The sequence below is a fragment of the Gopherus evgoodei genome, chromosome 8, assembly GCF_007399415.2.
Source record: "Gopherus evgoodei ecotype Sinaloan lineage chromosome 8, rGopEvg1_v1.p, whole genome shotgun sequence".
Classification (NCBI taxonomy): Eukaryota; Metazoa; Chordata; order Testudines; family Testudinidae; genus Gopherus; species Gopherus evgoodei.
Window position 1 is genome coordinate 109,549,176 of NC_044329.1, and position 27,874 is coordinate 109,577,049.

Consider the following 27,874-nt stretch of genomic DNA (forward strand, 5'->3'; position numbering starts at 1 on the left):
GTTCAAACTCTGGGCTTACATTGCAGTGTAGACATACCCTAAAAGGGAGCTCTGAGGGGAGAGAAGCTAGTTAATCTGACTAAAATAGTCCCAAGGCTGGGGGAATATTGTACTCTGGATGTAGGTGGCTCTAAGTGGGTTATTCTCAGAATTCAAGGGGAAACTGAGGCAGGGTGCCTGCAGGACCATTCCAGACCCTGAGGCAGTGCTCTGGCACTGCACCCACCTACGACACACAACATTACAGCATTTCTGACTGTAATGTGATCACTTTTAAAAACCAACTCTGATCAGTTTGGAGCAACAGCTGCTCACTCATCTCACTGGACATTAACTCTGAAACTTAATGATTACCAGTCAACTATTTTCTGTTGAATACCAAATGTGCTGTAGAGCCCTTCTCCCACCCAAAGATCCAGCACTTTCTCTAACTATTGGGTTCAGACTCTCCTGTTGAGGAAACTGGCACTTCAGGAAAGGCAAAGAGCGCACTAACACAAGCAAAGATGCAGCTCCTTGCAATGACCTTTGGCTGGGGAACCAGAGGGGATAGTTCCCTGATCACGAGGAGTCCTAGAGGAGGAGGGCTGTAACCATTTGAGGAAAGAAATGCACCCCGATGCAGACACTGGTGGGAAATGCACCTAGTCCCCGCTGAGAAGAGAGGGCTATCTGCTAAGGATGAGAGCCAGTTAGGTATTGCTCTGTGGTGCAGTGCTGTTACAGTACTAGATCTCCAGGGTTAACCTGAGCTGACACCAGCTCTGAGGCTAATACACTATACATGTGCCACAGTACAGCAGAAGAAAGAAGGACACCAGTTGAGCGTGAGGTGCAATGGCTTAGCTCAGACTTCACAGCCATGCCCCAGCAATCCAGCTGCAGTGCGCCAGGCCAAGTGATTGAGGGGTTTATGAACACATAAGAATCTGTAACCAGCTCCAGATCTAAATTGCCTTCTTGGTGGGGCTGGAGACATCTGCACCAGGGGCACAAGCAGAGCTGCCGCTGAGCCTTGTCCCGAAGGCTTCTGCTTTGTGCCTGCGCTTTCCTGGAGAGTCCAATGTAAAGCGTGTTTCACTCCCCATCTCCCAGCCTAGGCAGCCTTTCGCCAGGAGCCAAGGTCTGCAAGGCCATCCCCGAGACAAGGAGGGTTCCCCTCACACAGGGACAGAGTGCCTCCCGTCTGCCTGATGAACCAGAGCCCCCCCAGTTCCATGTGCCTTGTCTCTTGGAATCTCAGCCAGGAGCCCCCGTGCTCACTTTCAGAATCAATTCACCATCCAGATCCAAAGCTGGAAGCATCACTCTCTGAATTAAACTAGGGCGTGGCCAGCAGCAGCTGGGCCTGGACTCAGGCTCCTTTCCCCAGCTGAGAAGACAGAGGTAGCAGGGTTCTTTGTTCCCCCGTGAGCCTTCTGATATTGAGTTGCGTGGGAGGCACAGCTGGTTCCAGCCTGCAGAGACCAAGTTTCTATTTAAACCCAACCACTGTCATAGACTGTCAGGACGCCCAGCATTCTGCTGACAAGCACTCTGCAGCTCCACGTGACCCTTCAACTCCCAAGCAAGGTCTGTGCCCTCCCACCTCCCTAAGTGATGGACAACGGACTTGGATCTTCCGCCAAAGGCCAGAGGCCAGGAGTAAATCTCAACAGATGCTCATGCAGATATTTCCAGCTCCAGTCAATAAAGCAGCAACAGCCTGATCAAACACACAGCAAAGGTCAGAGAGACTCCGACGCGTATCTGTTACACAGGGGGCAGGTGGCTGTCTGGCACTGCAATAACTAGTCTGGTGGGTTTATGGGACCTTCAGTATAGAGCAGTCTGAGTGCATCTTTCTCTTGTTCTCTATGTTCTTCCCATTGGAATCACTTCTGGGGAAAGGCGCTATCTTGTCCCCTCTTTATCCACCGCGCAGATACAGCACATACAATGGCAGGGCAAGGGGCCTCTATGCTCCCCCTCAACCCTGCCCTGCGAAGCCCATGCGTGAGGAGATCAATCTTTTTGACCCATTCACATTGTGGCACCTGATTCTGCCCAGGAAGCCAACTGGTACCAACTGAGATGGGTTGTTCGAAGAGACGCCTGCCCACCAGGCATGGGCCTGCCCACCAGCTCCTGATCTGGGGGACCCTTTGGAAAAGCTTTCAGGCACTGCTGACCTGGGCTGGATTGGAATTGGCAGCCTTACGTGAAGGCTGCATGTGCCCTCTCTTTTTATCTGCAGCACCGAGGTGCTTAGGTCTGGAGGGTTTCAACGGGGGGGGGGGGCAGCATGTGCACTGAGTCCCTTCTGAAACTTACAGCAATTGCAACTCGCCTCCCCCTTCTCCCCACCCCCAATCTTTATATGCTCCTGGCTACCCAGGCCAATACTCATTAAAGGACTATCCAGTGCTTTCTCGAGGTCCTCGCTCCCCTGCCTAACCTAGGAATCTATCAGAACAGGTCACTACTAGCCCCCTGCCCGAGCCCAGAAGCAGGACAGCCCCTGCACCATAGCACAGCTGGGAATACAGCAGCTGGCTCTGCGGAAACCCCATCACTCAGCATCAAGGTAAGTAAGTTAACCCTCGGGCAGCAGCTGTTCTGGAAGAGTTTGTGAGCATCAGCAGCTGGCATTAAGGAGACGGGGCATGTGCAGAAAGTCTTTGTGCCTCTTCTTTACCCTCCCCCAGCCCCAAACTCTGCTTCTCCTTCCACTTGGAGCTCTACACCGGTCTGGGGGAGGAGCTGTGGAAGTGAGGCTCCTGACGAGGGTTTGCAGGTGGGAGTACTGGACTGAGCACGCAGGTGCAGAGATGTTGGCAGAGAATGCTCGACCAGTCCCTGGTAGGCAGATAGCAGATGTTGTGTCCAGCAGGTGCAGGGTTTCACAGCCTTCTCCATCAGAAGATGATCAAGGAGTGCATGCCACAGCCCTAGGATTAAGGCTCTTCTGTCAGAGAATCCTGCTTTACTTAAAGGCTGCATCACTAACCCTGCACTTCCTGCAGCCCCTGGTAAACATACAGCTCAGCATATAACTAGTGAACACACAGTCACGCTACAACCCGCCCTCCCCCCACCAGAGGAAGTCAGTGTTCAAACCACTCTAGCTGGCATCCTATACGTCAGCTCTGAAGACACTTTCTGAACCTGACCACACTTGCCTAGATGAGGGTTTCTGCGTGTGTACGTGTGCAGCCTGCAGTCAGGAAGGCACTAGCTGGCACCATGGGGAAATGCACCACCTCAGGCTGCACGACCTGCTCCGGGAGGAGTTTCCTCAGAATCCACCCCCCAAAAACAAAGGCACAGGGTAAAAGTGTGGTTTCTGCTCAGAGCCCTGGCACTGGACTAGCAGGGGGTGGTGCGGGCTGGGATGCAGGCATACTGAGAGCGCGTATCAGGAAAAGACCTGCACACCCCTAGAGCCAGGCCACCAGCCCTTTCCGTTTGTGGGCATTAAAATTACCCAAGCAAACACTTAAAAGAGATGAGGACCAGGCTAATGAGTTACTCAGAGTCCTAATGAACCGGACACAGTGCCAGGGCTTGACAACAAGCCAGGAAGGAGCAAACCTAAGAGACATGGGAGGGAGACAGTTTACATAGCGATGTGACAGTCTCAACAGCCGCTGAGTGGAGAGCCAGGAACTGCCTCCTGTGACGATGGCAGGGTAGTGCCACTGCCTCCCCCCACCCTGCTCCTGGCTGCTAACGCACCCTCCCAGGAAGGGTCACAGTGCGCGGGGGGGTGGGAACAATTTGTATTGTGGGGGTGCTGAGAGCCATTGAACCAAACTGTAAACCCTGGATCTGATGCAAACCATTTCAAGCCAGGGGATGCTACCGCACCCCCAGCACCCCTAGTTCAGCCCCTATGTCTGCAGGCTTGCCAGCTGGACAGTCTGACTTCCTAGCGTGTAACCGACAGGAAGCAGAGTGCCAGTGGACAGCCATTCCCCCTCTCACATGCATTTCAGCCCTGTTTCCGGGAGGTCCCTGGGGTACCAGGGACCAGCCTACAGACACCAGCAGTCTGATGTGCATTGCCAAAGAGCCACAGTAACACATCAGCAGCCCCCCATCAGCTCCCAGTGTCTCCCGCCCGCCAGCAGCACCTAACCCTCCATCCCTGCGCCTCCCGCCCCCCACAATCAGCTATTCTGTGGTGTGCAGAAGGCTGGGGGGAGGGGGAGGAGGAGGAGCAAGGGTGCAGCAGACTCAGGAAGGGGCGGGGGCCTTGGGGGAAAAAGTGGAGTGGGAGCAGGGCCTGGGGCAGAGCCAGGGGGTGAGCAGTGAGCACCCTGCCACATTGGAACGTTGGTGCCTGTAGCTCCAGCCCCGGAGTCGGTGCCTATGCAAGGAGCCGCCTATTAACCTCTGCAGAGCTGCATGTGGCTCCAGAGCCGCAGGCTGGCCACCCCCCGGGTATGGTGACACTCATAGGTGGCGTAATGGGAACTGCAAAGCTCCGAAGCTGTTTGTGATGCTGAGCACAGGTGGGAGGGTCAACAGGTGTCGCTTCAGAGGGGAAGGCAACGGCTTAGCAAGCGGAGGCCCCGCACCTAATGCTGAGGCGAAGGATGGGAAGTCCTGGCTCAGGGCTGCTCTCGTTTAAGTGACGTCCTTGCTGCCAGTCAGTGAAAGATCCCGTGAGAGCATGACACCCCTGGGAGAGGGGTTCTGGGAATCTCCTCTTGCCAAGCCTTGCACCTCTGTTTAATTCGCACCTGGGTACTGTCCATGGGCCAAGCTATAGCGAATGGGCTCTCTTCCCCACAAGGGACTGTGGAGATTGCCCTCCGGGTGCCCACCCAGCTGGGATTTTAAAGTTGGTTCTTTCTTTAACTTGCAAGCTTAATCAATCTAAAAGTAGACAGAAGACTTGGCGCCAGCTGAGACCTGGCCTTGATTCTTAAAATACAAGAGTCAGAGCCACCAGCAAGAAAACATTCGGAGTGTTACCAGAAAACTAACCACCACAGTGGGGCCCCTATGCATCAGCAGGGAGGCCAGCCAGCTATAACTCTGTATCCAGCACAACAAGTACAAGTCTCACCCACGTCCCCACTACAACACCAAACCCCACCAGGGGAATGGGATGATCCAGGGGACTAGGGGACGGACTACAGCATCAGTCCCTTCTTGCCTACTGCTCCAAATCCAGCCATGGGTGGTAAGGACCAGAGGTCACTACCGTCCGATGGCTGCTTGGGTACCGGTGTGAAATGAGCCGGTGGTTTCATAAGGGGCTAAGTGTCCACATCACAAAAACCACCCCCGCAACTGGCAGCCCTGCTGGCGTTTCCTGCAGCGGTGGCCAAGGATTTCCTGGGCCGTGGAGGCAGAGGAAACAATCTGCTCCTCGGCACTAATGCCACCCAGGCCTTCTCATCTACAGATCTTCACATGCTTTACAGTGTCCACGGCCCCCTTTTACAGATGGGCAAATAGAGGCACAGGAAGTAAAGGGACTCGCCCAACATCACACAGTAAGTCTGTTGCAACCTAGCACGGTGCCTCCCTTAAACTCTCCTGCTCCCTTGTAGCCCATCTCAGCTTGCCCTGCAGTGTCACAGGGTGGGGTCCCTGCACCCCATCTTCTCTGAGCTCCTTTTTCTTCCATCTTTGAGCACTGCTCGCTACCCAGACAATCCTGGTCACTTCCCTCACTAAGACACATGCCGGGGAAGGGGGGGCTGACTGGTTTTAAAACAAAAGCTTCACAGCGCTAACACATTTCACTGTTAAAGGAAACACTGTTCACCCTTCATAACAAATTGCCATGGATTGATTCAAGGATGGCAGAGAGGTCACAGCAGAGCCACTCGCCTCTCCCATCCATCACCATCACTTGGAGATGCTGGCCTAGGGAAGAAGGGAGCCTACAACGGGCTGTCAGGAGCTGCTCTGCTAACTGCAGCCTAGGGAGACAAGTAACGGCTGAATGGGACTTTCTGAAGTGTGCAATGAATGACTAAGGCTTACCTAAGGGGAAAGAGGTGGACCGGCCTTGCCTCTGACTGCCATGCACACTGGGGTGAATGAATGAACAAGGCTTTCTTCTGAAGAAGCTGTTCGAGTCCCTTTAGTCAGCTGCTATCACAGGCTCCTGGAGGGAAAAAAAGGCTTGCAGGTGCAAACTTCCTTGGGCCTGTCAGCTTGACTGATGGTGAACAGGGGGCTGGAGCCCACAGAGCCAGCCTATGAGTGGTGGGATCCTGTGGTTTCCACCCAGAGAGAGAGGAAGGCAGCAAGGGGGTGCCCTCAAGGAGGGCTAACAGGATCTAAAGTGCAGCCTCACCCTGTAACCGTGACCCTGCCCAAGCGGAGTTTTTAGAGTGGGTGCTAGCTTCAGGGGCCACGTTCCCACCCTCCAAGAGAAGCTCTTCTGTCTAGGCTGGGCTGTAAACGCGGCTCCCTTACATCACAGGCCTTCCACCTCCCTTGCAGAGCTGGCAAGGTGAGCTAGTTCCACCATAACCCCTGTGCAAACCACTGTTCTATGCATCTCTCTCCTCAGGACAGCAATGAGACAGTTTGGCAGGGAGCTGGAGCTGTGACAATCCAAGCTTTATGCATAGCTGCTGCCCCTCCCCAGACTGTGAGTGGAGCCGTTTATCCCGGGAGTAAAACAAACAAAGCAACCCCAGCACAGCCCAAGGTGGCTGGGAGAACAAGCTGGCTTCATGGACCAAAATACTCGACACATTTATTTTTAAAATCAAGCCCAATGCTGCCGAAGGAAACGGATTTCCAAAGGCAGCAAAGAAAGACACTATTGACAGACGCTAACACAGGCCAAATCCTCACCCTCAGCAGAGAGTGAATGGGCGAGTTATAACAAACAGCCGGCAGCAGCCAGAACATTTCCAGAGGGATCCTCCCAAGTCCCTTGGTTTTTTTAACAAAAGAAAGAGGTCTTTAAATGGGCATGCATGCAAGTCTCTAGCACTTTAAATACCTATCACCAGGCAGAGTTGCCAGAGTTCCAGCCTGACTGCAGCAGTGGGACCGGATAGGTACAAGTTTTCCTCCAAGTGTTAGCAATGTTGGAAGTCCTTGGATAGGCATGTGGGCTGTTGCCCCAGCCATTCCATGTAGCCCCGCTCAGCTTGGTCTAGGGGAATAAGTTCAAAAGTGACGGAAGCTCCCAGGGCCTGGTCTACATAAACTTTGTATTGTTTCAGCTAAGTCAGCTGGGGGGGACTTAACTGAAATAGGTAAACCAGTACAAGGCCTAATGTGGACGCAGACACAGGGGCATTACGGTGCCTTGCACCAGTAGTTTATTCTCCTTTCCATACAGGCACTTTTATACCAGTATAATTTTGCTCATACTAAAGCTTCTAGCAATATAGTTAGAGCAGTAAAACTCTTGTGACCAGACAAGCCAGAGTCTGGCTGGAAGTCAGGAGTCTGCGTAACTTCTGCAAATGGGCATTAAGGACTTTAGAAAGTTTTACCCCTAATGGCAGCAGCTAGCACCTGCCCAAGTCTCACCTGCACTAGGGATCCCAACATTGTGAGTGCTGGCAGAGCTGTAGCAGGGTGACTACTGCTGGCAACTTTTAGAAAGTTTCCTTGGCGGAAACGGGGTCACAGAGGCAGCAAGGTTCAAAGGATGTTCCAAACATCCTGAGTTCTAGATCACACACACACACACACAAAAACCTACATTAAAAGAACATGAACGCTGCAAAGCCAAGAACTTCAATATTAGGCAAAGTCAGAATTAAGGCTGCTCATGCAACTTTAATCCAGCTTCCCTGTGCAGCTGCATTACGACACAATCGTCAATTACATGATCAGATATTACTTTTTCCACAGGACCTCTGCCTCCTTCAGGGCAAAGGACAGATGGTGCAAAATCAATGAACAGCTATTCAATATTGTTTTCTCCATATTGTTCAATGTATTGCACTGGGTCTTATTTACTGCACGCTATTCAAACCTGGCTCTGAAGACAACATTATTCATTTCCTCGTGGGCTCTTCTGTGGTGCCCATCAGTAGGGTGGCTGAGTGCTTCACACACTGCAATTACATTTCCCAACCCCTGTGAGATGAGGAAATGTGATTATCCCCATTGGAGAGATTACTCAAAAAATATCAAATAATTGAGATGCCTAGCATGATATAGCACATTGTGTGTTGAAAGCACAGCTCCCTCTGACTGCACCTGCAGCTGCGACCGTTTAGTCCTTCTTCAAATCAGATCCCAGGGTCTCAACTCAGTTACCCAGAAAACGAGGAACACACAATCAGTGGCCTCCTGTGAAAAGTCTGGTTTAAGGTGATTTGACTAGCATCCCACAGGCACACTGTGACAGAGGCAGGGACAGAATCCAATTCTCCAGGGCAGCATTCCGCTGCCTTAACCATGACCCCATTCTTTCTCTTCCTGCATCCCCTGCCACATCATTACAGACCTTCCACAACAGCTGAGGCAGGGATCCTATAAACAGCCTCCCTCGCACACAACCCTGCTCCACCCCAGAGCAGGTCTATTCTGCGCAATGAAGGAGGCAGAGGTCCCATGGAAAAAATGGCACACAATTGTGTAGTTAAAGAATGGATCATAAAGCGCACAAAAGGACTGCATTACGGTTGCATGGGCAACTAAATAAGCACTGCTGCCAAAAGGGGTTTTTAGTAATATAACCGAGCCTACACTAGGGGTTTTTGCAAGGACAGCTGTGTTGGTTCCTCAGGTGGTGATATTTTTTTACATTCCCAGCTATGCCAGCAAAACGTTTATGTGTAGACCGGGCCCGACATTCAAGCTCACACAGGAAATCAGTGGCAGAGCAAGAACTGAACTGTTTCTCCCAAATCTAAGACTAGTGCCTTCACTCCGGGAACATCCATTATCTCATTCACGAGCTGTCTAAAAATCCTGCCTGATGTAATGATAAACCTTCCTATCCAGGTCATAAGCTGACCAATGGCTAACTGAGAAAACAGCTCAGTAGGAAAAAAGCCTCCTGTGCAGGCAGGTTATTCCACAGCTGTCCACTACAGATTGTGCTGCAGTTCCTCTGAAGCAGCTGGAACTGGCAACTGTCAGACAAGACACTGGTCTAGATGGCCACCATCCCAAAGCCATATGACAATTTCTAGGATTGTGAGAGGAGCTTGGTATCTTACATACTACTCTGATGTGGTTACAGCCGATACGAGTCAACGCATGCACACAGGATTTTTTCCCAGTGCAACTGTGCATTGGTCATACACCCACCACACTGTGTAATTGTGCTGGTGCATTCTGGGAAAACACAGGCAGCTCTCCTTTACTGCCTCAACTGCTGGGGCCAAGGGCAGAGGCCTGCGGGTGTCTCCCACGGTGCGCTCTTTTCAGGTTGTCTCCCTGCACAGAGAGCTAGGACTGTCTCACCTCACTACCCAGGCACTGCGAGAAGCAGCAAAGCTGTTAGAACCAGGATGCAGCCTAAGTGTTGTGCTAGGAGTGTGGTTAGGACGCAGGTGTTAAACGGATCACATGTTAAGTCAACCAAGTTACACACTCAGGCTATGTCTGCACTGCACAATTAATCCACATGGATCAGCAGCCTGGTCCAAGCACTCAGGTTAGCTTAGGCCGGGGGCGAATATTCCCACTGCGAAGCCACAAGCATGTTACTATGTCTTTCCGTCTGCGCCTGCCCATGTGTGTCTGGGGGCACTGCAGTGAGGACCAACAAGAAGAATTACACAGATCTAGGATAAAGAAGGCTCAACTGAACATGGCAGCTCCTACATGCAAGTTTCTGACAGCCCTGCAATTCTACAATAAGTGAAAAGTAAACGGGGGAGTTTTTCTCCCCCAGACAACTGCTTACACATCCTGTAAGGCACAACTCAGCGTCATCCTCAGTAGATTTCTCCTTCCTAGGAACCTAGATTCTGAGCAACCCCGCATCAGCCACAGTGCACAAGCAGTTTGGCAGGGGCATGGGCTGCACAAGTCACCTTCGGGGCAGGGGTAAGTAACAAACAGCTTTTCACGTAGGTCCAGTGTGAGGTATGAGAAAGTGTGACATCCCTTCTGGTATTAGATCCTGCGAGACAAGCTTCTTCTCTAACAAACGGAGCATCCGAGACTTCTGGGGTTTGAAGGCCCTTGGCACCAGTCAGGGCTCAGCCCAACCTGCAAAGAAGTTCGGATCCTAACCAGAACTTCCCCAAAGTTCAGGAGATTTGCATCTCGGATTCTGGCTAAGGATCCAGGAACACAGAAACTGCCACATTAGAACAGACACAGGGGCAAACAGTGGCCGAAAGCAAATAATCCAAAGAATGAAGAATGCCACAGACAGTACCTGGCTGTAGCCCAGAAGTGGAGATTTTTCTGATCCCCAGCTGATCACCCACTTATACCTTGAAACAGGTTACCAGGGGGCTAGGGAAGAAAGAAGCCTCTTGTGATGGGGTATCTACCCCACACTGGCACTAAAAGGGTTAAACTGGAGCTAGAGAGCTTAATGAAGGCACCAGGGCTGGGAAGGCCCATCTGAAGATGAGGCCCAGATGCAGGAGGAGGTGGGTGATGAGCATAAAAGGAAGAAGCCCAGAGGGGAAAGGATCCTAAGGTCTCTCTGTGCTGGCTGGAGATTCCAGGAAGGGCCTACTGTGAGGCAGATGCACAGAAGCCCAGGAGGGGGCTGTGGGGAAGGCCACGGTAGGAAGAAGTCAAGGGAGGCAGCAGAAGCAGACCTCAGCTGTTCGCTGCAGGGTCCCTGGACTGGAACTCAGAGGAGAGGAAGGGCCTGGGTTCCCCTGCTGACCACAGGGAAAGATGGTGCAGAAACACCCTGACTAGGGGGAGGGGGGGAAGAGAGAGAAGCACTATTGAATTAGGAGCTGGGCTTCAGGGAGAAAGCCCTGGGAGGTGTTGCTCAGCACCAGGCCAGGAGACCGACCCTGCAGACTAGAGCCCTGAAGAGTCTGCCAAGGAGCAAGCCCTGCTAAGGGTGAGCAGTTATGTCTGAGCTCCGTTTACTGGCCCAGAAGAGAGAGGTCCAAATCTGACCTGGCTGGAGGTCTGGCATGAGAAGAGGCTGACCACTACAGGGCCATAGCAGCTGTCAGTGGGGATCACCAGATGGGGGAGAGTCTGTCATGCCAGGGTATGGGGGTGAGGTTCCAGCGATGAGTCAACCCATCCATACCCTCCTTTAGTATTATGTGCTAAATATCCCACCTGTCATTTCAGCACATTAATTGCTTAGGACCAGCTCCAAAGCCCACTTACGTCAAGACTTTCCCCTGACTTCAGTGGGCTGAGGATCAGTCCCTCATACTTCTCCATCTCTGTCACTTCTTCTTTCAGAAGGCCCACAGAGACCTAACTCTTCCCCCTAATCCTTAGCTCTCACTCAGCATGAGCCCCTAGCACGTGTGCTACTGATTACTATCGCACACACAGGCAGGGCTCCGACGAAGGTTCTCTAAATGCTTAGATCAAACAGACAAGGACAAATCCCACTACTGAAATAGTGCTTTACAAAATTAGTCTCCCTTCCATATTCCAGAAACATTCCCCTAACTCTTAACTAGTCTCATTGATACGGGGTCAACTTATGCTGTAGCATGTGACTTGTAACAGTTTTGTGAGAACCTGGTATAAACTGCAAGAATGAAAGAATGCTCTCTAATACTCATACAACTCGAGCACTTATTTAAAGTTAGCATTCCTGTTTTTATCTCCTAGGTATAAGAGCTACATGCAACTCTGAACGAAGGACGCTGATCACTTCTCCAAAGCGTCGGGTTTACTTCACCCCAGCTCTGTGCTGGTAAATGGTGGGTTTGGTATCTCATGAAGGGTCCATGATGGCACCACAGCAGGCAGAGGCAAGTACTTAAATTACTGTTAATTGTTTGGCCCTTCTACTGAACGTTCAATCCACAGACTTCAAAGCACTTTGTGAAGGTGAATGACTCAGCCCTGTAAAGTCACTGCTTCCCACCCCCAAGATAGGTCCAGCTGGACCTACACAGAACTCAGGTCTCCTAATCCCACAACCTGCAACAGCAACCCCCCTTCCAATGCACTGAAGGGAGACACATGCTGCGTTCTGGGAGGCATTCAGCATCAAATACTGAAGGGTTTCTTAGCTTTGTTAATCCCCTTTAAACAATGTATTTGTATTTTACTGTAGCACTTAAGAGCCTGATCCATGGACCGGGACGTCATTGTGCTAGGAGCTGTACAAACACAGAACAAACAGCCCCTGCCCCAAGGAGCGCACAATCTAAGAATAAGCAAACAGGTGTACAAGGAAACAATCCGAGGGCACTGATCAGCACCATGAGCAGCGGGGTCTTCTTCGGCACTCACTGATGTATGCTGTAAGAAGCCTAAAAGAGGTGCAAGAGGCAGGGGTGAGCACCCTGGGGCAGAAGGCAGTAGCGGCAAAACCTATAGCTTGAAGATCCATGACTCAGCCCCAGAAGGATCTAGATCAGTGGTTTTCAAACTGGGGTACGCATATCCCTAGCGGTACACAAGCTCTTGGGGAGTACACGAGAAAAACCCTGTAATGGCAGACAACACATTTTATTTAGTAAGGCTTGGCAATCTAATCCCAGGCTCACAACAATACACCTATCTCAGACCGGGGTATGCTGTAGACTATGTTATCTGGAAGGGGATACAGAGCCCAAAAACTTTGAAAACTACTGATCTAGATGAATCCCACCTGTCTACTCAAAGGATGGGTAAGAAGTGGAGAGACATTAACAGCAGGTCCTGACTGGGCCAACCTCTCAGCAGGAGCTTGGGTGAACAGCACTGGCAAGGGAGCTTAACCCTGCCTCCTGATAGCATTCACCAGGTGACTGGCATACCTTCAACACGCCTGCGTTGCGGGATGAGATCGGCCCCAGGTGATGGGAGAGCCAGCGCCAGGCACTCTGCTCTGGCACCACGCACACCCGTTGGTGCAGACCTCAGGTGCCAGCCAGGCACCCCCCCAGCTGTGCAGAGGGCAGCAGGCTGCAGTGCCTGGAGCTGGGGCAGTCCTTAGCGCTCCGACCCACGGAGGTGGCGAGGGCACCATGCACCAGCCCCACACCCCAGCCATCCCCCTGGGGGCCATGCGGAGTTACTACCACTGGCAGGGGAGGAGGGGAGGTAAGGGTGCTCCCCACTTGGCACGGGTGGGGGGGAGGAGCTGACGGGATGCCCCCCCCCCGGGGTATGGTCAGAGAGGGGGCGGAGGAGCTGGGTGGGTCTCCCCCTGGGGCATGGGTGGAGGGAAGCTGGTGGGTGCCCCTCTGGGCACGGATGAAGAGGGGGGGAGCTGGCTGGCTGCCCCCTCAGGGCACAGGAGCAGGAGTAGGGCGGGTGCCCCCCAGGGCACAGATGGAGGGGGGGAGCTGGGCAGGTCCCCCTTGGGCACAGACGGAGGAGGGGGGAGCTGGGCGGGTCCCCCCCCCCGGAGGAGCTGGCTGGGTATGGGCAGAGAAGTGGAGAGCCGCGCGGAGGGAGCTGGGTGAGTGGCTCCCCCCCCCCCCGGGAAAAAGCAAAGGAGGGGGCTGGCTAGGTGCTGCCCCAGTATGGGCAAAGGGGGGGAGCTGGCTGCGTGCCCCTTCCGGCACGGGTGGAGGGGGAGGAGCTGGCTGGGTGCCCCCCGGGCACAGGCAAAGGGGGGGCTGGTTGGGCGCCCCCCCCGTATGGGCAAGGGAGGGAGCTGGGTGGGTCCCCCGGGCCTCCCCCCCGGGGAATGGTCAGAGGGGGGAAGCTGGCTGGGTGCCCCCCCCCGGTTTGGGCGGAGGGAGGGCTGGCTAGGTGCCCCCCCGGTACGGGTGGAGGGGGGCGCTGGCTGGGTGCCCCCCGGAATGGGCTGGAGGGGGGCGCTGGCTGGGTGCCCCCCCGGTACGGGTGGAGGGGGGCGCTGGCTGGGTGCCCCCCGGGCACGGCTGGAGGGGGCTGGCTGGGTGCCCCCCCCGGTACGGGTGGAGGGGGGCGCTGGCGGGGTGCCCCCCGGAATGGGCTGGAGGGGGGCGCTGGCTGGGTGCCCCCCCGGTACGGGTGGAGGGGGGCGCTGGCTGGGTGCCCCCCGGGCACGGGCGGGGGGGCCGGGCTGGCGGCGGCGGTACCTGGCGGCGGCAGCAGCACCCCGGCGAGGAGGCAGGCGGCGGCGAGGCGGAGCAGGGCGCGGCCGGGCCCCTCCATGCCGGGCTGGGGGCGGCGGGCACTGGCGGGCCGCGCGGGGGTGACAGGGACCCGGGCGGGCGTCGCGGGGGGCTCGGAGCCGTCGCGTCTCGGTGCCGGGCGCTGAATCGGGGCGGGCGGCTGCTGCCACGTGGTTCGTTCCCCACACACTGGGCGTGTCCCCCCCGGCCGCCCCCCCGTGCTCCCCGCCCCCCGGGCCGCCCCTCCCAGCGTGCTCCCCGCCCATCTACCCCCCCGTGCTCCCCACGCCCTGACTGCCCCTCCCCCGGGCCGTCCCCCCAGCCCCAAGCCCCCCCATGCTCCCCGCCCATCTACCCCCCGTGCTCCCCACGCCCTGACTGCCCCTCCCCCGGGCCGTCCCCCCAGCCCCAAACCCCCCCATGCTCCCCGCCCATCTACCCCCCCGTGCTCCCCACGCCCTGACTGCCCCTCCCCCGGGCCGTCCCCCCAGCCCCAAGCCCCCCCATGCTCCCCGCCCATCTACCCCCCCGTGCTCCCCACGCCCTGACTGCCCCTCCCCCGGGCCGTCCCCCCAGCCCCACGCCCCCCCATGCTCCCCGCCCATCTACCCCCCCCCGTGCTCCCCACGCCCTGACTGCCCCTCCCCCGGGCCGTCCCCCAGCCCCAAACCCCCCCATGCTCCCCGCCCATCTACCCCCCCCCGTGCTCCCCACGCCCTGACTGCCCCTCCCCCGGGCCGTCCCCCCAGCCCCAAGCCCCCCCATGCTCCCCGCCCATCTACCCCCCTCCGTGCTCCCCACGCCCTGACTGCCCCTCCCCCGGGCCGTCCCCCCAGCCCCAACCCCCCCATGCTCCCCGCCCATCTACCCCCCCCCCGTGCTCCCCACGCCCTGACTGCCCCTCCCCCGGGCCGTCCCCCCAGCCCCAAGCCCCCCCATGCTCCCCGCCCGTCTACCCCCCTCCGTGCTCCCCACGCCCTGACTGCCCCTCCCCCGGGCCGTCCCCCCAGCCCCACCCCCCCCCATGCTCCCCGCCCATCTACCCCCCCGTGCTCCCCACCCCTGACTGCCCCTCCCCCGGGCCGTCCCCCCAGCCCCAAACCCCCCCATGCTCCCCGCCCATCTACCCCCCCGTGCTCCCCACCCCCTGACTGCCCCTCCCCCGGGCCGTCCCCCCAGCCCCAGGGCCCCCCCATGCTCCCCGCCCATCTACCCCCCCGTGCTCCCAACCCCCTGACTGCCCCTTCCCCGGGCCGTCCCCCCAGCCCCAAACCCCCCCATGCTCCCCGCCCATCTACCCCCCGTGCTCCTCACGCCCTGACTGCCCCTCCCCCAGGCCGTCCCCCCAACCCCAAACCCCCCCATGCTCCCCGCCCATCTACCCCCCCCGTGTTCCCCACCCCCTGACTGCCCCTCCCCCAGGCCGCCCCCCAGCCCCAAACCCCCCCATGCTCCCCGCCCATCTACCCCCCCCGTGCTCCTCACGCCCTGTCTGCCCCTCCCCCAGGCCGTCCCCCCAGCCCCAAACCCCCCCATGCTCCCCGCCCATCTACCCCCTCGTGCTCCCCACCCCCTGACTGCCCCTCCCCCAGGCCGTCCCCCCAGCCCCAAACCCCCCGATGCTCCCCGCCCATCTACCTCCCCGTGCTCCCCACCCCCTGACTGCCCCTCCCCCAGGCCGTCCCCCCAGCCCCAAACCCCCCCATGCTCCCCGCCCATCTACCCCCCCGTGCTCCTCACGCCCTGACTGCCCCTCCCCCAGGCCGTCCCCCCAGCCCCAAACCCCCCCATGCTCCCCGCCCATCTACCCCCCCCGTGCTCCTCACGCCCTGACTGCCCCTCCCCCAGGCCGTCCCCCCAGCCCCATACCCCCCCGTGCTCCTCACGCCCTGACTGCCCCTCCCCCAGGCCGTCCCCCCAGCCCCAAACCCCCCCATGCTCCCCGCCCATCTACCCCCCCGTGCTCCTCACGCCCTGACTGCCCCTCCCCCAGGCCGTCCCCCCAGGCCCAAACCCCCCCCATGCTCCCCGCCCATCTACCCCCCCGTGCTCCCAACCCCCTGACTGCCCCTTCCCCAGGCCGTTCCCCCAGCCCCAAACCCCCCCATGCTCCCCGCCCATCTACCCCCCCGTGCTCCCCACGCCCTGACTGCCCCTCCCCCGGGCCGTCCCCCCAGCCCCAACCCCCCCCATGCTCCCCGCCCATCTAGCCACCCCCCGTGTTCCCTACGCCCTGACTGCCTCTCCCCCAGGCCGTCCCCAAAGCCCCCCCATGCTCCCCGCCCATCTACCGCCCCGTGCTCCTCACGCCCTGACTGCCCCTCCCCCAGGCCGTCCCCCCAGCCCCAACCCCCCCCATGCTCCCCGCCCATCTACCCCCCCGTGCTCCTCACGCCCTGACTGCCCCTCCCCCAGGCCGTCCCCCCAGCCCCAAGCCCCCCCATGCTCCCCGCCCATCTACCCCCCCGTGCTCCTCACGCCCTGACTGCCCCTCCCCCAGGCTGTCCCCCCAGGCCCAAACCCCCCCATGCTCCCCGCCCATCTACCCCCCCGTGCTCCCAACCCCCTGACTGCCCCTTCCCCGGGCCGTTCCCCCAGCCCCAAACCCCCCCATGCTCCCCGCCCATCTACCCCCCCCGTGCTCCCCACGCCCTGACTGCCCCTCCCCCGGGCCCTCTCCCCATCCCCAAGCCCCCCCATGCTCCCCACCCATCTAACCCCCCGTGCTCCCCATGCCCTAACTGCCCCTCCCCCGGGCCCTCTCCCCATCCCCAAGCCCCCCCCCATGCTCCCCGCCCTCTAGCCATCCCCCCTGTGCTCCCCACCCCCTGACTGACCCCTCCCCCAGGACCCCCATCCCCTCTTCCGGGCTGCCTCCTCATTCCCAAGCCCCACCATGATCCCCACCCATCTAACCCCCCCTTGCTCCCCAGCCCCTGACTGTCCCCTGGAACCCCTGCCTTCTGACCCCCCCCAATCAGACCCTCAGTGGATCAGCCCACTCCCTGTCCATCCCTTGTGCTCCCCTCCCTATGCCCAACCCACACATACACCCCTGACTCCCCTTCCCCTGTGCTCCAGGGAACCCACCCCCTACCTGTCCACTATGCTCCCGTCCCTCTGCCCACACCCCCGGGACCCCTTGCCTCATGCTCCACTCCCCATGTCAGCCCCACTTTGCCCACTGTGCTCCCTCCCCTGGGACTCCCCCGGCCACCTGTCCCCCAGGAGGACCCTTTGCCCCTGCCCCCCTTGCTCCCCTCCCCCATGATTAGGGTGACCAGACCGGAAATGTGAAAAATGGGGAGGGGGAATGAGGGGGTAAAAGGAGCCTATGTAAGAAAAAGAGCCAAAAATCAGGACTGTCCCTATAAAATCAGGACAGCTGGTCACCCTTCCCATAATCCTCTGCCCCACACCCTGTGCCCTCCCCGAGTTACCCCACCATATACATACAATGGCCCTGGACTCCTCTCTCTAACCTGCCCCTCACCTCCAGGTGCTCCTCTCTTTGAACTGCACTGCTGTCCTCCCCCTCGCTTCTCTGCTGGGGCCTTCCCAGTGCTGATCATCCTCCCCCCAGTTCCCCAGGGGGCATCCCCCTGATCTGCCCTCCTCACCCCACAACCACCCCTTATGACCTCCTGTTCCGCCAATCACCTTTTCTAACCCCAGGCAGGCCGGGCTCTTAGCCATTGGCCAGAGTTGCTTTTATTGGGGGTGGGGAGCCCTAGGAGTTACCCCATTGCCCATACTATGTTATATATTATAAGGTTTGGCCAAGGTGAGGGGGGTGGACACGTAGCCAAGGGGTGAGATAGGAGCCTTATTATGCGCTGATATTTGGCCCATTGATGATCCCCTTCCTGTCTTGGTATAGAGAAACAAGGATACTTGTTGCACAACATTTTGACAGAATGCTTAATGTCTTAGGAGAATCTTCATCTGCTGACAGGGTTCCATGCATGTATGCCCTTAGCTCTGTTTATTCCCTGATTGTTTCCCAGGTCAACAGACACATTTAGCTGCCCCAGGGCCAGATTTTAGAAGGTGGTGGTTTTTCACCCCATCTCCCATCCTATCAGACTGATCTTTTTGGAACAGATCTCTCCCACACCCTCGTTATCTGCAGCCAAGATTTTCAAAAGTGCTCAGCACCTACAAATGGGATCCAAGTTCCCATCAAGGCATCAAAATAAGTGAGCATCTTTTTCAAAGGGGCTCTAAATATCTTGTGGATATTGGACACTAAGCTCTGGCAAATCCGGCCTTTAGTAAGCACCCCATTGGATGCTGGATCCAACAGTAGGTATGAATGCAGAATACTTGAAAATCTGTCCCTAAGCTCTTTTGAAAATTGGCCTCACCTGTCTAGTCAACATTTAAAAATAGGGAACATTATAAAGCCATGCTGCCAGCTAGCTGAAGTGGGTTTGGCCATAGCATAGTTTGGTTCACATTGCTCTCAGAAAAATACAGTTCCAGCCTGCAGTGTAATTTTTCCCTGTTAGCCACCAGTTCCATCAACGAGTGGAACTGATCTGGCACATGCCATGCAGAACTAGAGCTTCTCTGATGCCCTCTCAGCTTTTGCAGACTCAGATTTTATTTTTAAAATAAATTCAGTTTCAGGCCCTTGTGATTATGAGGAAAACTTCATCAAGCTGACATAATGCAGTTATCTGCCTGAGTCTGCAGACAGGCATCCTGAAGCAACAGATCCAAGAGATATGAACATCCCTACTGCATCTCAGGGGAGGTTTAACTCTGAAGCCTAATTCTTAACTACTTTACTTCTGATCACTTTAGCAGAAACAGCCACCTGACCTGGAATTATGGACAGAGTTTGGGACTGTGGATGGATGAAGCCTGAGTATAGTCCTCCAATTTCTTCCTTTCTCACTCTCCAATCTGACACCTAGACAGGGCCCAAATAAAAAAGGTTGAAAACTAATTTTCCCCAAATGGTTTTGCCTTTCTTTATTCATCTGGCTGAAATTCATCACAGCTGAAATTATAGACTCATCAAATAACTTTGTCACTAATGACTATCACCAGAACTCTTGGAAAGATGTTTGGTAGCTCCTTGTTGGTGCTGAGCCACCAACAGAAGTACAGAGTGGTATTTGTATGGATCCGAGCAAAACAGAAGTAATTGTTGTTGTTTTTTAAATTTCCCAGTGACTAGGTGATAATCTTGTTTAGAAATCATAGTTAGAATCTGGTAAAAAGTTGTAACAACCAAAAGTCAGGTGGCCATGAAAGTGTATATTTTAGTTGGGGCAAGTTCTGTGTTTGTACGGGTCCTAGCACAGTGGGGTTCCAGCCTGTGACCGGGGCTCCTAGGTGCTACTGCACTACCATGTGTCACGGTTCACGGCAACTGCACCTGTATTCCCCCTTGTGGTCCACCAAAGGCACCCATGCTAGGCGCTCAGCTCCTCAGCTGTCACCTCTTTGGTTGGAGACCCATGTCTCTCTCTCTCCTGACCAGGGATTTCCCAGGCTGCACAGTTCCCTGCCTACACTGGGATATCCCCAGCAAGCCAGACTGCCTAAACTGGCCAGCAGCTGCACTTTGCTTTCTCTTTGCAAACTTATGAACAGCGAAGTTGCCAGCCGTTATAAGTTCCCACACAGCCCTTTCTAACAAAGCACAATTTATTCCTGAGGTAAAAGCATTATACAGAAAACATATTTAAAAAAAACAATACAAGTTCCTACAAGCATGCTACAAGCTTACCAGAGGTCACCCATTGGTCTTAGGGGACCTCTGTAGGTGAAAGACCTTTCCAGGAAGAATTGGGGGACAACTTGGACAGAAGGTCCTTTCCATTGGCTGGCTCAGAATGAAGGCCCTGAGGCAGTTCAAACGCAGGCTATTTATCCAACAGTCCTTTCTTTGTCTGTTGATCTCTGGAGAATCCAGTGTGAGCCAGTCTAGGCGAGTCTTTCCAGGTGCTGGGAGTTCACTGGAGGCGTTACCACCTGAGTGAATTTACCTAATCACCTCCCACTGTTCTAGTCTCTGGAGAAGCCCTGGTTCTCTGCCCCCATGCAATCACATACAATCCCTGACTCACAATGATACATAAACTTCAGACAGAAAGATCCCCTAAAGATATCCCAAGAAATTGCCATTACACCATGTATGTGCACCACTGCCCTCTACTGGATGTAATCAGAATCGCTCAACTTTGTGTTGTGCGTAGACCCTCTATTGCTGACAGATCATTTGTACTTTTGGAATAACAGCATCTGAATTTTTTCTACCACAGTATTCTGAGTGGTCATGGTGTACAACACAAGGACATCTAGGTGGATAGATTTAAGATGGATTCAAGGGCAGATTTTTCCTAGGAAGTCACTGCTAAGGATGACTGTATATAACCCATTGGCTCTTCTGTCTCTAATACCCTGTTGAAATACGTGCCAAGTTCTTGCAAGCTCCTGACTCTTCACTTCTCTGGAAGGTGGTGTTTCTGGAGACACTGAAACTATACATGTTACAGCTGTCCTATGGCTAGAGAGGCCTTCAGTTGTCCAGGTTACTAGTCCATTTGCTTTAATTAAGCAGTGATACTTGATACAAGATATTTTCAACAGCATAAAGATTATGGAGAGCATCATGCTGCTATGCCCTAGAGCAGTGGCTCTCAAACTTTTGTACTGGTGACCCCTTTCACACAGCAAGCCTCTGAGTGCGACGTCCTTATAAATTAAAAAGACTTTTAAATATATTTAACGCCATTATAAATGCTGAAGGCAAAGCGGGGTTTGAGGTGGAGGTTGACAGCTTGCAACCCCTCATGTAATAACCTCTAGACCCCCTGAGGGGTTGCAACCCCCAGTTTGAGAACCCCTGCCCTAGAGGCGGGTAGTAAATATCCTGAAAAATATGTGCAAAGGCAACCCCCTACAGGTCACTGCTATCGTTTACCAGTTCTCCTCATTATTAATTATTATTAATACACATAATTGAGCACTCTCAGTATGTTTGCGTCTGTAGAATACAGAAAGTATACAGGAAGCTACTGTATCAAAGTAACCAGGGCCGGTGCTATCATTTAGGCAGCCTAGGCAATCACCTAGGGCGCCAGAATAATTGGTGGGCGCCGTTTTGCCGGAGGGGGCGGCAGGCGGAGCTGCCGCAGTGGTGCCTGCGGAGGGTCCGCTGGTCCGCTGCTCCGGTGGAGCTGCTGCAGTCATGCCTGCGGACGGTCGGCTCCTCACGCGGCTCCGGTGGACCACCCACAGGCATGACTGCGGCAGCTCCACCGTAGCCACGGAGCACCGGACCCTCCGCAGGCACCAGAGCCGCGGGACCAGTGCGCGGGGCGGCGACATTGCCGTGCGCCTAGGGCGCTCAAACCCCTAGTGCCAGTCCTGGAAGTAACACCACTTTTCTGATGACACTTACTGCTCTTCCATCACTGGAGAAACACTAGAAAGCTATTTTTCATTCTATTACTGGTGCAGAGTTAATTATTGTGATTCAATATTATCATTAGATGTACAAAACAGCACAGTAATCAGCGAAAGATACAAAGGAACTTGGAAGCTACAGTGAATCTAGTCTTTCATTCCATTTAGCAAAAGACTTGGAGTTCACAGCTTGAGGGAGGTAGAATAACAATGAATACAGAGCGAAAAATACCATGTGGTATCCATAGCAGCTTCTGAAATAAAGTTGCACACGCAATGATCAATGCATTGACTTCTGCCAGTCATGTTTTGTTTTGCAATGTGCTTTAGCTTCTGTCTGCTTGTTCCTGGCTTAAAACCAATGCATGAACCAGACCAGAGATTATAATTATGATGATGTAATTTAATGCAAGGAAGCAGATACACCATGAGAAAGCAAGGGAATTAGAAAGCGCAGGAAAGAGACAACCTACCAGCTTGTAACTATGGGAGAGACACATAAATTCAGTGATGTGACACTGGCCTCTATTGGAATGGCTCAGCTGTGTTTCACAGCCCCTGTACAGTTAAAAATTATACAATATTTTCCTTCATCACAAGCAGAGCTGAAGACTCTGAGTGTTATTCCCACTGCTGTCGTGACCTTCCAAGCAGTCAGTGAGTGCAACATAATGACAACTGTGAAGTCCTTGGTGGCCACAGATTGGTTGCACTACAACACACACGACAGCTGTTAAGACATCACTCATGGAGATATTGTCAGGGACAAGATCAGGATAGGCGGCTGCATGGGAGAAGTGTAGGGAGAGAGAGCATTTGGTGCATTGGCAATGAGCAGCAGTTCCAAGCACTAGACTGGGATTTAGAAGATCTAGATTATATTCTTGGCTCTGCCACTGACCTGCTGCATGACCTGGGGCAAGTCATTTAATCTCGCTGTGCCCTATAGCTCTATAGATGAATGAGTGGGATTCTGTTCTGGCTCATGTGCCCTCGGTAAAATTATTAGCTCCATTCTGATCACAGAAAGGTTGGTGGCAATCAGGATTCATCTTTGATCAGACAAACATAACGACGTGGCACCTAAACTGTGTGCGCTACATATCCGTTCTGGAGGTGCCTTAAACCTGGGGTGCTACTCAAAAGTGGGACTCTTTATGGCTGAGTTATAAACCCTCTGCAGAAAGGGGATTCTGTTACCAAAGGGAATATTGCTGGCAGCAGAATAACAAAAGCAGAAAAGATAGCCCGGGTGATTATTTTTTTCAGGGTCAGTGCATAAGACGAGCAAGTTTTGATAAACAGCAAATCACAACCCAGGGAGAGGAATTTGTCAGAGAAGGGAAGATGCCCCCAGTCACTAACAGCACAGCAAAAGGGAGCATTTGCTCTGCATTTTTCCAGGCTATTACACCTCCTCTGTCATTGCCTCTGATGTGGAGAGAGATGCCATTAATCTATTTTTGATAACTGACGCAAGCAGTGAGCCTGACTACAAGGCTGGAGGCTTCTTGTTCTCCCTCTGTCTATCGCTCCTCATTCATCTTTTTCCCCACAAGGACTCTTCATGGCTACGTAACCTAGGGGGAAAGGAAGAAAAGATAAAAGCAGTTCAGTAAAAGAGATCAGACAGAATAGCTCCAGAGCTATACTTGGGGAGACATAACGAGCATGGTGGCTCTGTTGACTCAGGGGACTGGAACTGGGATAAACAGCTGGCAGGCTCGGGGAGCACTAAGTCTGGGAGCTTAGCCACGGGACAGGGCCTCCTTTTCCTCCCTACCCTTTGGGAGGAAGAGCAGGGCAGTTCAGTTAAGGAACCGCTGTGTGGTGCATTTCCTTCTCAACTGTTGAGGTTCTTTAGAACAAGAGAGCAGTTTGAAAGAGGGGCCAGTAGGCCGGACTGACACGAATCGGTGGAGGAATCCAACAGCAGCAGGCCCTAAAGACAGACAACAACTGAATGTGTTTGTGGCAACTAACATAGGGTCAGGGTTTGGATTTGAGCGATTTGTGGCAGTGCGGCCTACTGGCCCCTCTATCAAACTGTTCTCTTGTTCTAAAGAACTCAGCTTTCTATTGAAAAAAAAAAAGTCTCTAGCTGTTATGGTTGCAAAGAAAATGTAACGAATGTGAACAGAGTGCAAGGAAAGCAGAGGTGAGTCTACAGACAACCTGCAACCCTAACTCTGAGAGGAGTGAGCTGCCCTGTTCATCTCAGAGAAGTGTTAATTCAGCTGATCTCTGAGGAGAGTTTAAATGTCAACACTGCTAATGATTTCATTCCTCGGGTGGGAAAGGAGAAGCAGGCACCCAGACTGCGGCATGCACTGGGACTCACCGCTAAGCATGGTGCTAGGTGGCATTGGGGAGATACCAGCACTTATTGTCTTTCCTCCAATCAAAACGCTGCCAAGCCCAAGGAGCCCTGCCGAATCCATGGGCACATTCAGGCCTCCCAGAGGGGAAGCACTACTCAGGGAGCCCAGTGGCGCTCAAGGAGCTGTGTGATCATCTTTTGAACATCCTCACAATCTATGGCGATTCAAATGGCAGAGCATGGGTGGAGCTTGGATAAGTCCCTTTGCCGTTTTCCCTCCAGTTTGATCCCTGCATTGGACAAAGATTCTGCCCTTTGAGTCGGCGAGAATTCCTCTTGGAGCGTGAACGTGGTATGGCAGGTCCACCTTGGGAAGGGTGAAGAAAACACCTCCTCTTGTGCCTAGCCTCTTCTGCAGGCTAATAGAGAGGGTTAGGGCCATGCCCCCCTGCCATCATCCTTCCTTCACTGCTCACAGTGGAAGCATTAGCAAAAACATGAGTCTCTGGGACTCTGGCTAGCCCCTGAACAGGAGTTCAAAAGAGAGGGTGAGTTTCTTTGTGTTGCCCCGAAGCTGGCTCACGGATATCACTCCCCTGCTGTGATGTTTCACTGCCCCAAGATGAGCAAAGTGTGGACAATAAACCACATAAGTGGAGCAAAATGACATCTGCCTTTTCAAACTCTTTCAGTCGAGATCACCTCGTTGTTATTGGTAATAAAATTTCGGACTTCTAACCTGAACATGTCCTGTAACATGGGGTGGGAGGTGAGGGGGGGAGAAATACAGGGATGATAACCCCTGTCAAGAATACATTGTCTCAACCCAGCTGATGTTACTGCATTTTAATGTATTATTTATATTGTGGTAACTCCTAGGAACCCCACCTATAGACCAGAACACCCTTGTGCTAGGCACTCCACACACAGATGGTCCCTGCCTCAAAGACTGTGGTATCTCATGCGGAGCGAAGAAAATTCACACAGTCAACACAGCTGCAAACAAGTCAGGAATCACCTTTATTCTCTTCCACTACCTCCTTATATAGTTAAGTCTGGTTACATAAGAACCAATCATGTGGGCTAACATCATACATGCTAGCAATCTAATTGGACAAGAAGAAAAATCACGCGCTTACCATGCCTCTAATCACGCGATTGGCCAACCGCAACAACGCAATCCCCGACCACACAAAGAAGGATCTACAGCCTCCTCCCCTCTCCTCTCCTGAACCAATCGCTCCGTGTGGAACACAGAGAACAAGCGGCTCGGACCAGCCCCCCCAGCCACAGCCACAGGACTCCAGCTGAGGAGGCAACGGACACTCACGTGTGACAGCTGCCGCCCACCTCTGCCCGCGGAGCGCCTTGCGCAGGGACCCACACCTACCCGAGATCAGCGCGGGAGCGGCGCCGAGCCCGGCCGCCTGGGCTCCCCGCGCTGCCCGGCCAGGGCCCCAGCAGTGCCCGGCGTCCGAGCGCATGAGAGGGAGCGAGGAGCGGGGGCCGCGGCCCGAGCTGCTCGCCTCCTCTCCCGGACGGCGGCAGCAGAGAGACCGGCCCGGGGGGAAGCAAGGAGGCAGCGAGGAGGCGGCGGCTCCACGCAAAGAGCCCGGACACAACCCCGGTCCAGCGCCGCACTCGATCAGAGTAGGGAGGATAAGTCCCTACAAAAGACCTTACAAGCCAAGCTTAGTATAAGACAAGCGACACCAGATGGGTCTGACAAAACACCCAGGGGGAACACCAGAGAACAATGAGCAAAGAGCTGAGCTCACAGCACACCAGCTGCCCAGCCATTAATATCTATCTGATCAGTTAGTTCTTTATTTGTTTCTAATCCAGGTTTTCCTCACACTGCAACAACCCTCTAGCTACCTAGGGAAGGTCTGCAACTGACTCAGCTTGCGGGGCAAAAAATACCAGTGTAGATGTCTGGGCTTGGGCTGGAGTCTGGGCTCTGAGACTCTCCCCCTCGCTGGGTTTCAGAGCCCAGATGCCAGACCCAGGCAAATGTCTACACTGCTATTTTTAGCTCTGCAGCATGAGCCCAAGTCAGTTGACCTGGGCTCCAAGACTCGCTACTGCAAGGGTTTTTTTGCTGTGTAGACATACGCTTAGGGCTTGTCTACACTACAAATGCTACAGAGGCCCAGTTGTGCTGCTGTAGCCCTTGAATGTAGACACTACATATGTTGACAGGAGGGGTTCTCCCCTCAGTGTGGGTAATCTACCTCCCCAAGAGGCGGTAGTGAGGTTGACGGATTAATTCTTCCATTGACCTATTGCTGTCTGCACCAGGGTTAGGTCGGTATAACTACGTTTCTTGGGAGTGTGGATTTTTCATATCCCTGACAGAAGTAGCTGTATTGATGTAAATTCTAATGTAGACCAGGCCTTAGGCTTTGTCTAGACTAGGGGAAAAGGAGTGTTGTTAGAACATGTTCTAATTAGTAATATGTTTGAAAAGTCTGGGGGGCAAAAGACTTATCTGGCTTCAAGACTAAGCTTGATAAATATATGGAGGGGATGTTATGATAGGATAGTTTAATTTGGGCAATTGATCTTGGATTATCACCAGATAAGTCTGCTCAATTGTCTGCGGGGAGATGTTGGATGGGATGGGAACTGAGTTACTGCAGAGAATTCCTTCTTGGGTGCTGGCTGGTGAGTCTTGCCCACATGCTCAGGGTTTAGCTGATCGCCATATTTGGGGTCGGGAAGGAATTTTCCTCCAGGGCGGATTGGCAGGGGCCCTGGAGGTTTTTCGCCTTCCTCTGCAGCGTGGGGCATGGGTCGCTTGCTGGTGGATTCTCTGCAGTTTGAGGTCTTCAAACCAGTTTTGAGGATTTCAATAACTCAGTCCTGGATTAGGGGTTGTATAAAAGTGGATGGGTAGGGTTCTGTGGCCTGCCTTGTGCAGGAGGTCAGACTAGATGATCATATTGGTCCCTTCTGACCTATGAGTCTATGAGTCTATGAGTCTAGTGTAGACAAGGTGCATTGCCTTTAACATGTGCTAAACCAGTTGAGATAAAGTCTACTTTAGGCCTGCTCTACACGAGGAAATTAGACTGTTATAAAGACGTGGTTGAGGTGTGTGAAAAATCCACACCCCTGAGCGAGGCAGTTAAAATGACCTAGCCCTTGGTGTAGACAGTGCTATGTCAACAGCAGAATTCTCCCATCAGCCTAGCTACCACCTCTTGCGGAGGTGGATTACCTATGCCAACTGGAGAAGCCCCCCATCAGCGTAGGTAGCATTCACTGGAGCACACTGGTTTAAGTCTAGATACGCCCTTAGACTTTAACATGTGCTATGCTGCCTTCTCCATACTAGACTTTTCAAACATGTTAATTAGCAAAGGGTAGCTAACATCCTCTTTCATCAGAGCTGTAAATCCAAGTCTATACAAGGCCCACAGAGGAAAGAACTCAAACTGCCAATGCTCAGAATTGTCCATGTGACTAGAAACATGCAAACATTGAGATAACTAGGCAGGGGAAGGAGGACCGAGTGTTGCATCAGCTCTTAGCTCTACCACTTGAAAGCAGAGTGGGAATTCTTTTTTGTCGGCAAATAAATCTCATCTCATCTGAAAAGCCCACCTGGAATCACATCTAGGGATGTGGAATAGATAACAATATCTTCCAGAGGAGCTCATCAAGAAGCCTTTTCAAATCCTGAGAGTTTGATCTGTTGCTGACACCCTGGAGGCTTAATTCCCCATGCTGTCCTATTTGATATTCAGCAAGGACCACTGATAGTCAAAGGACAATGTCAAAACAAACAAACAAAACAAAATGATCGACACAAGAGGGACCAAATTCTTCACAGGTGTAAATCTGTGTGTAAATCTATTGGCTTCAATTTAATTAATCCAGATTTACATTGATGTAAGTAAGAGTGGAGTCTGGCTCATTACATTTAAAAACAAAATATTCCTTAATGGTGTTTCTTACTCAGAAGATTATTCCATAATAAAATAAT

The 27,874-nt window shown here is 53.9% G+C and overlaps 1 protein-coding gene across 1 annotated transcript in view; it reads right to left on the bottom strand.

Moving 5' to 3' along the window:
- The window catches only part of LOC115656802 (flocculation protein FLO11-like), a 29,312-nt gene extending 15,134 nt beyond the window's left edge, over positions 1–14,178 (bottom strand). Inside the window, exon 1 of the mRNA XM_030573947.1 lies at positions 14,103–14,178. Coding sequence (XP_030429807.1) covers positions 14,103–14,178 — 76 coding nt within the window. The remainder of the gene's footprint in view (positions 1–14,102) is intronic.
- Between the last annotated feature and the right edge of the window lie 13,696 nt (positions 14,179–27,874).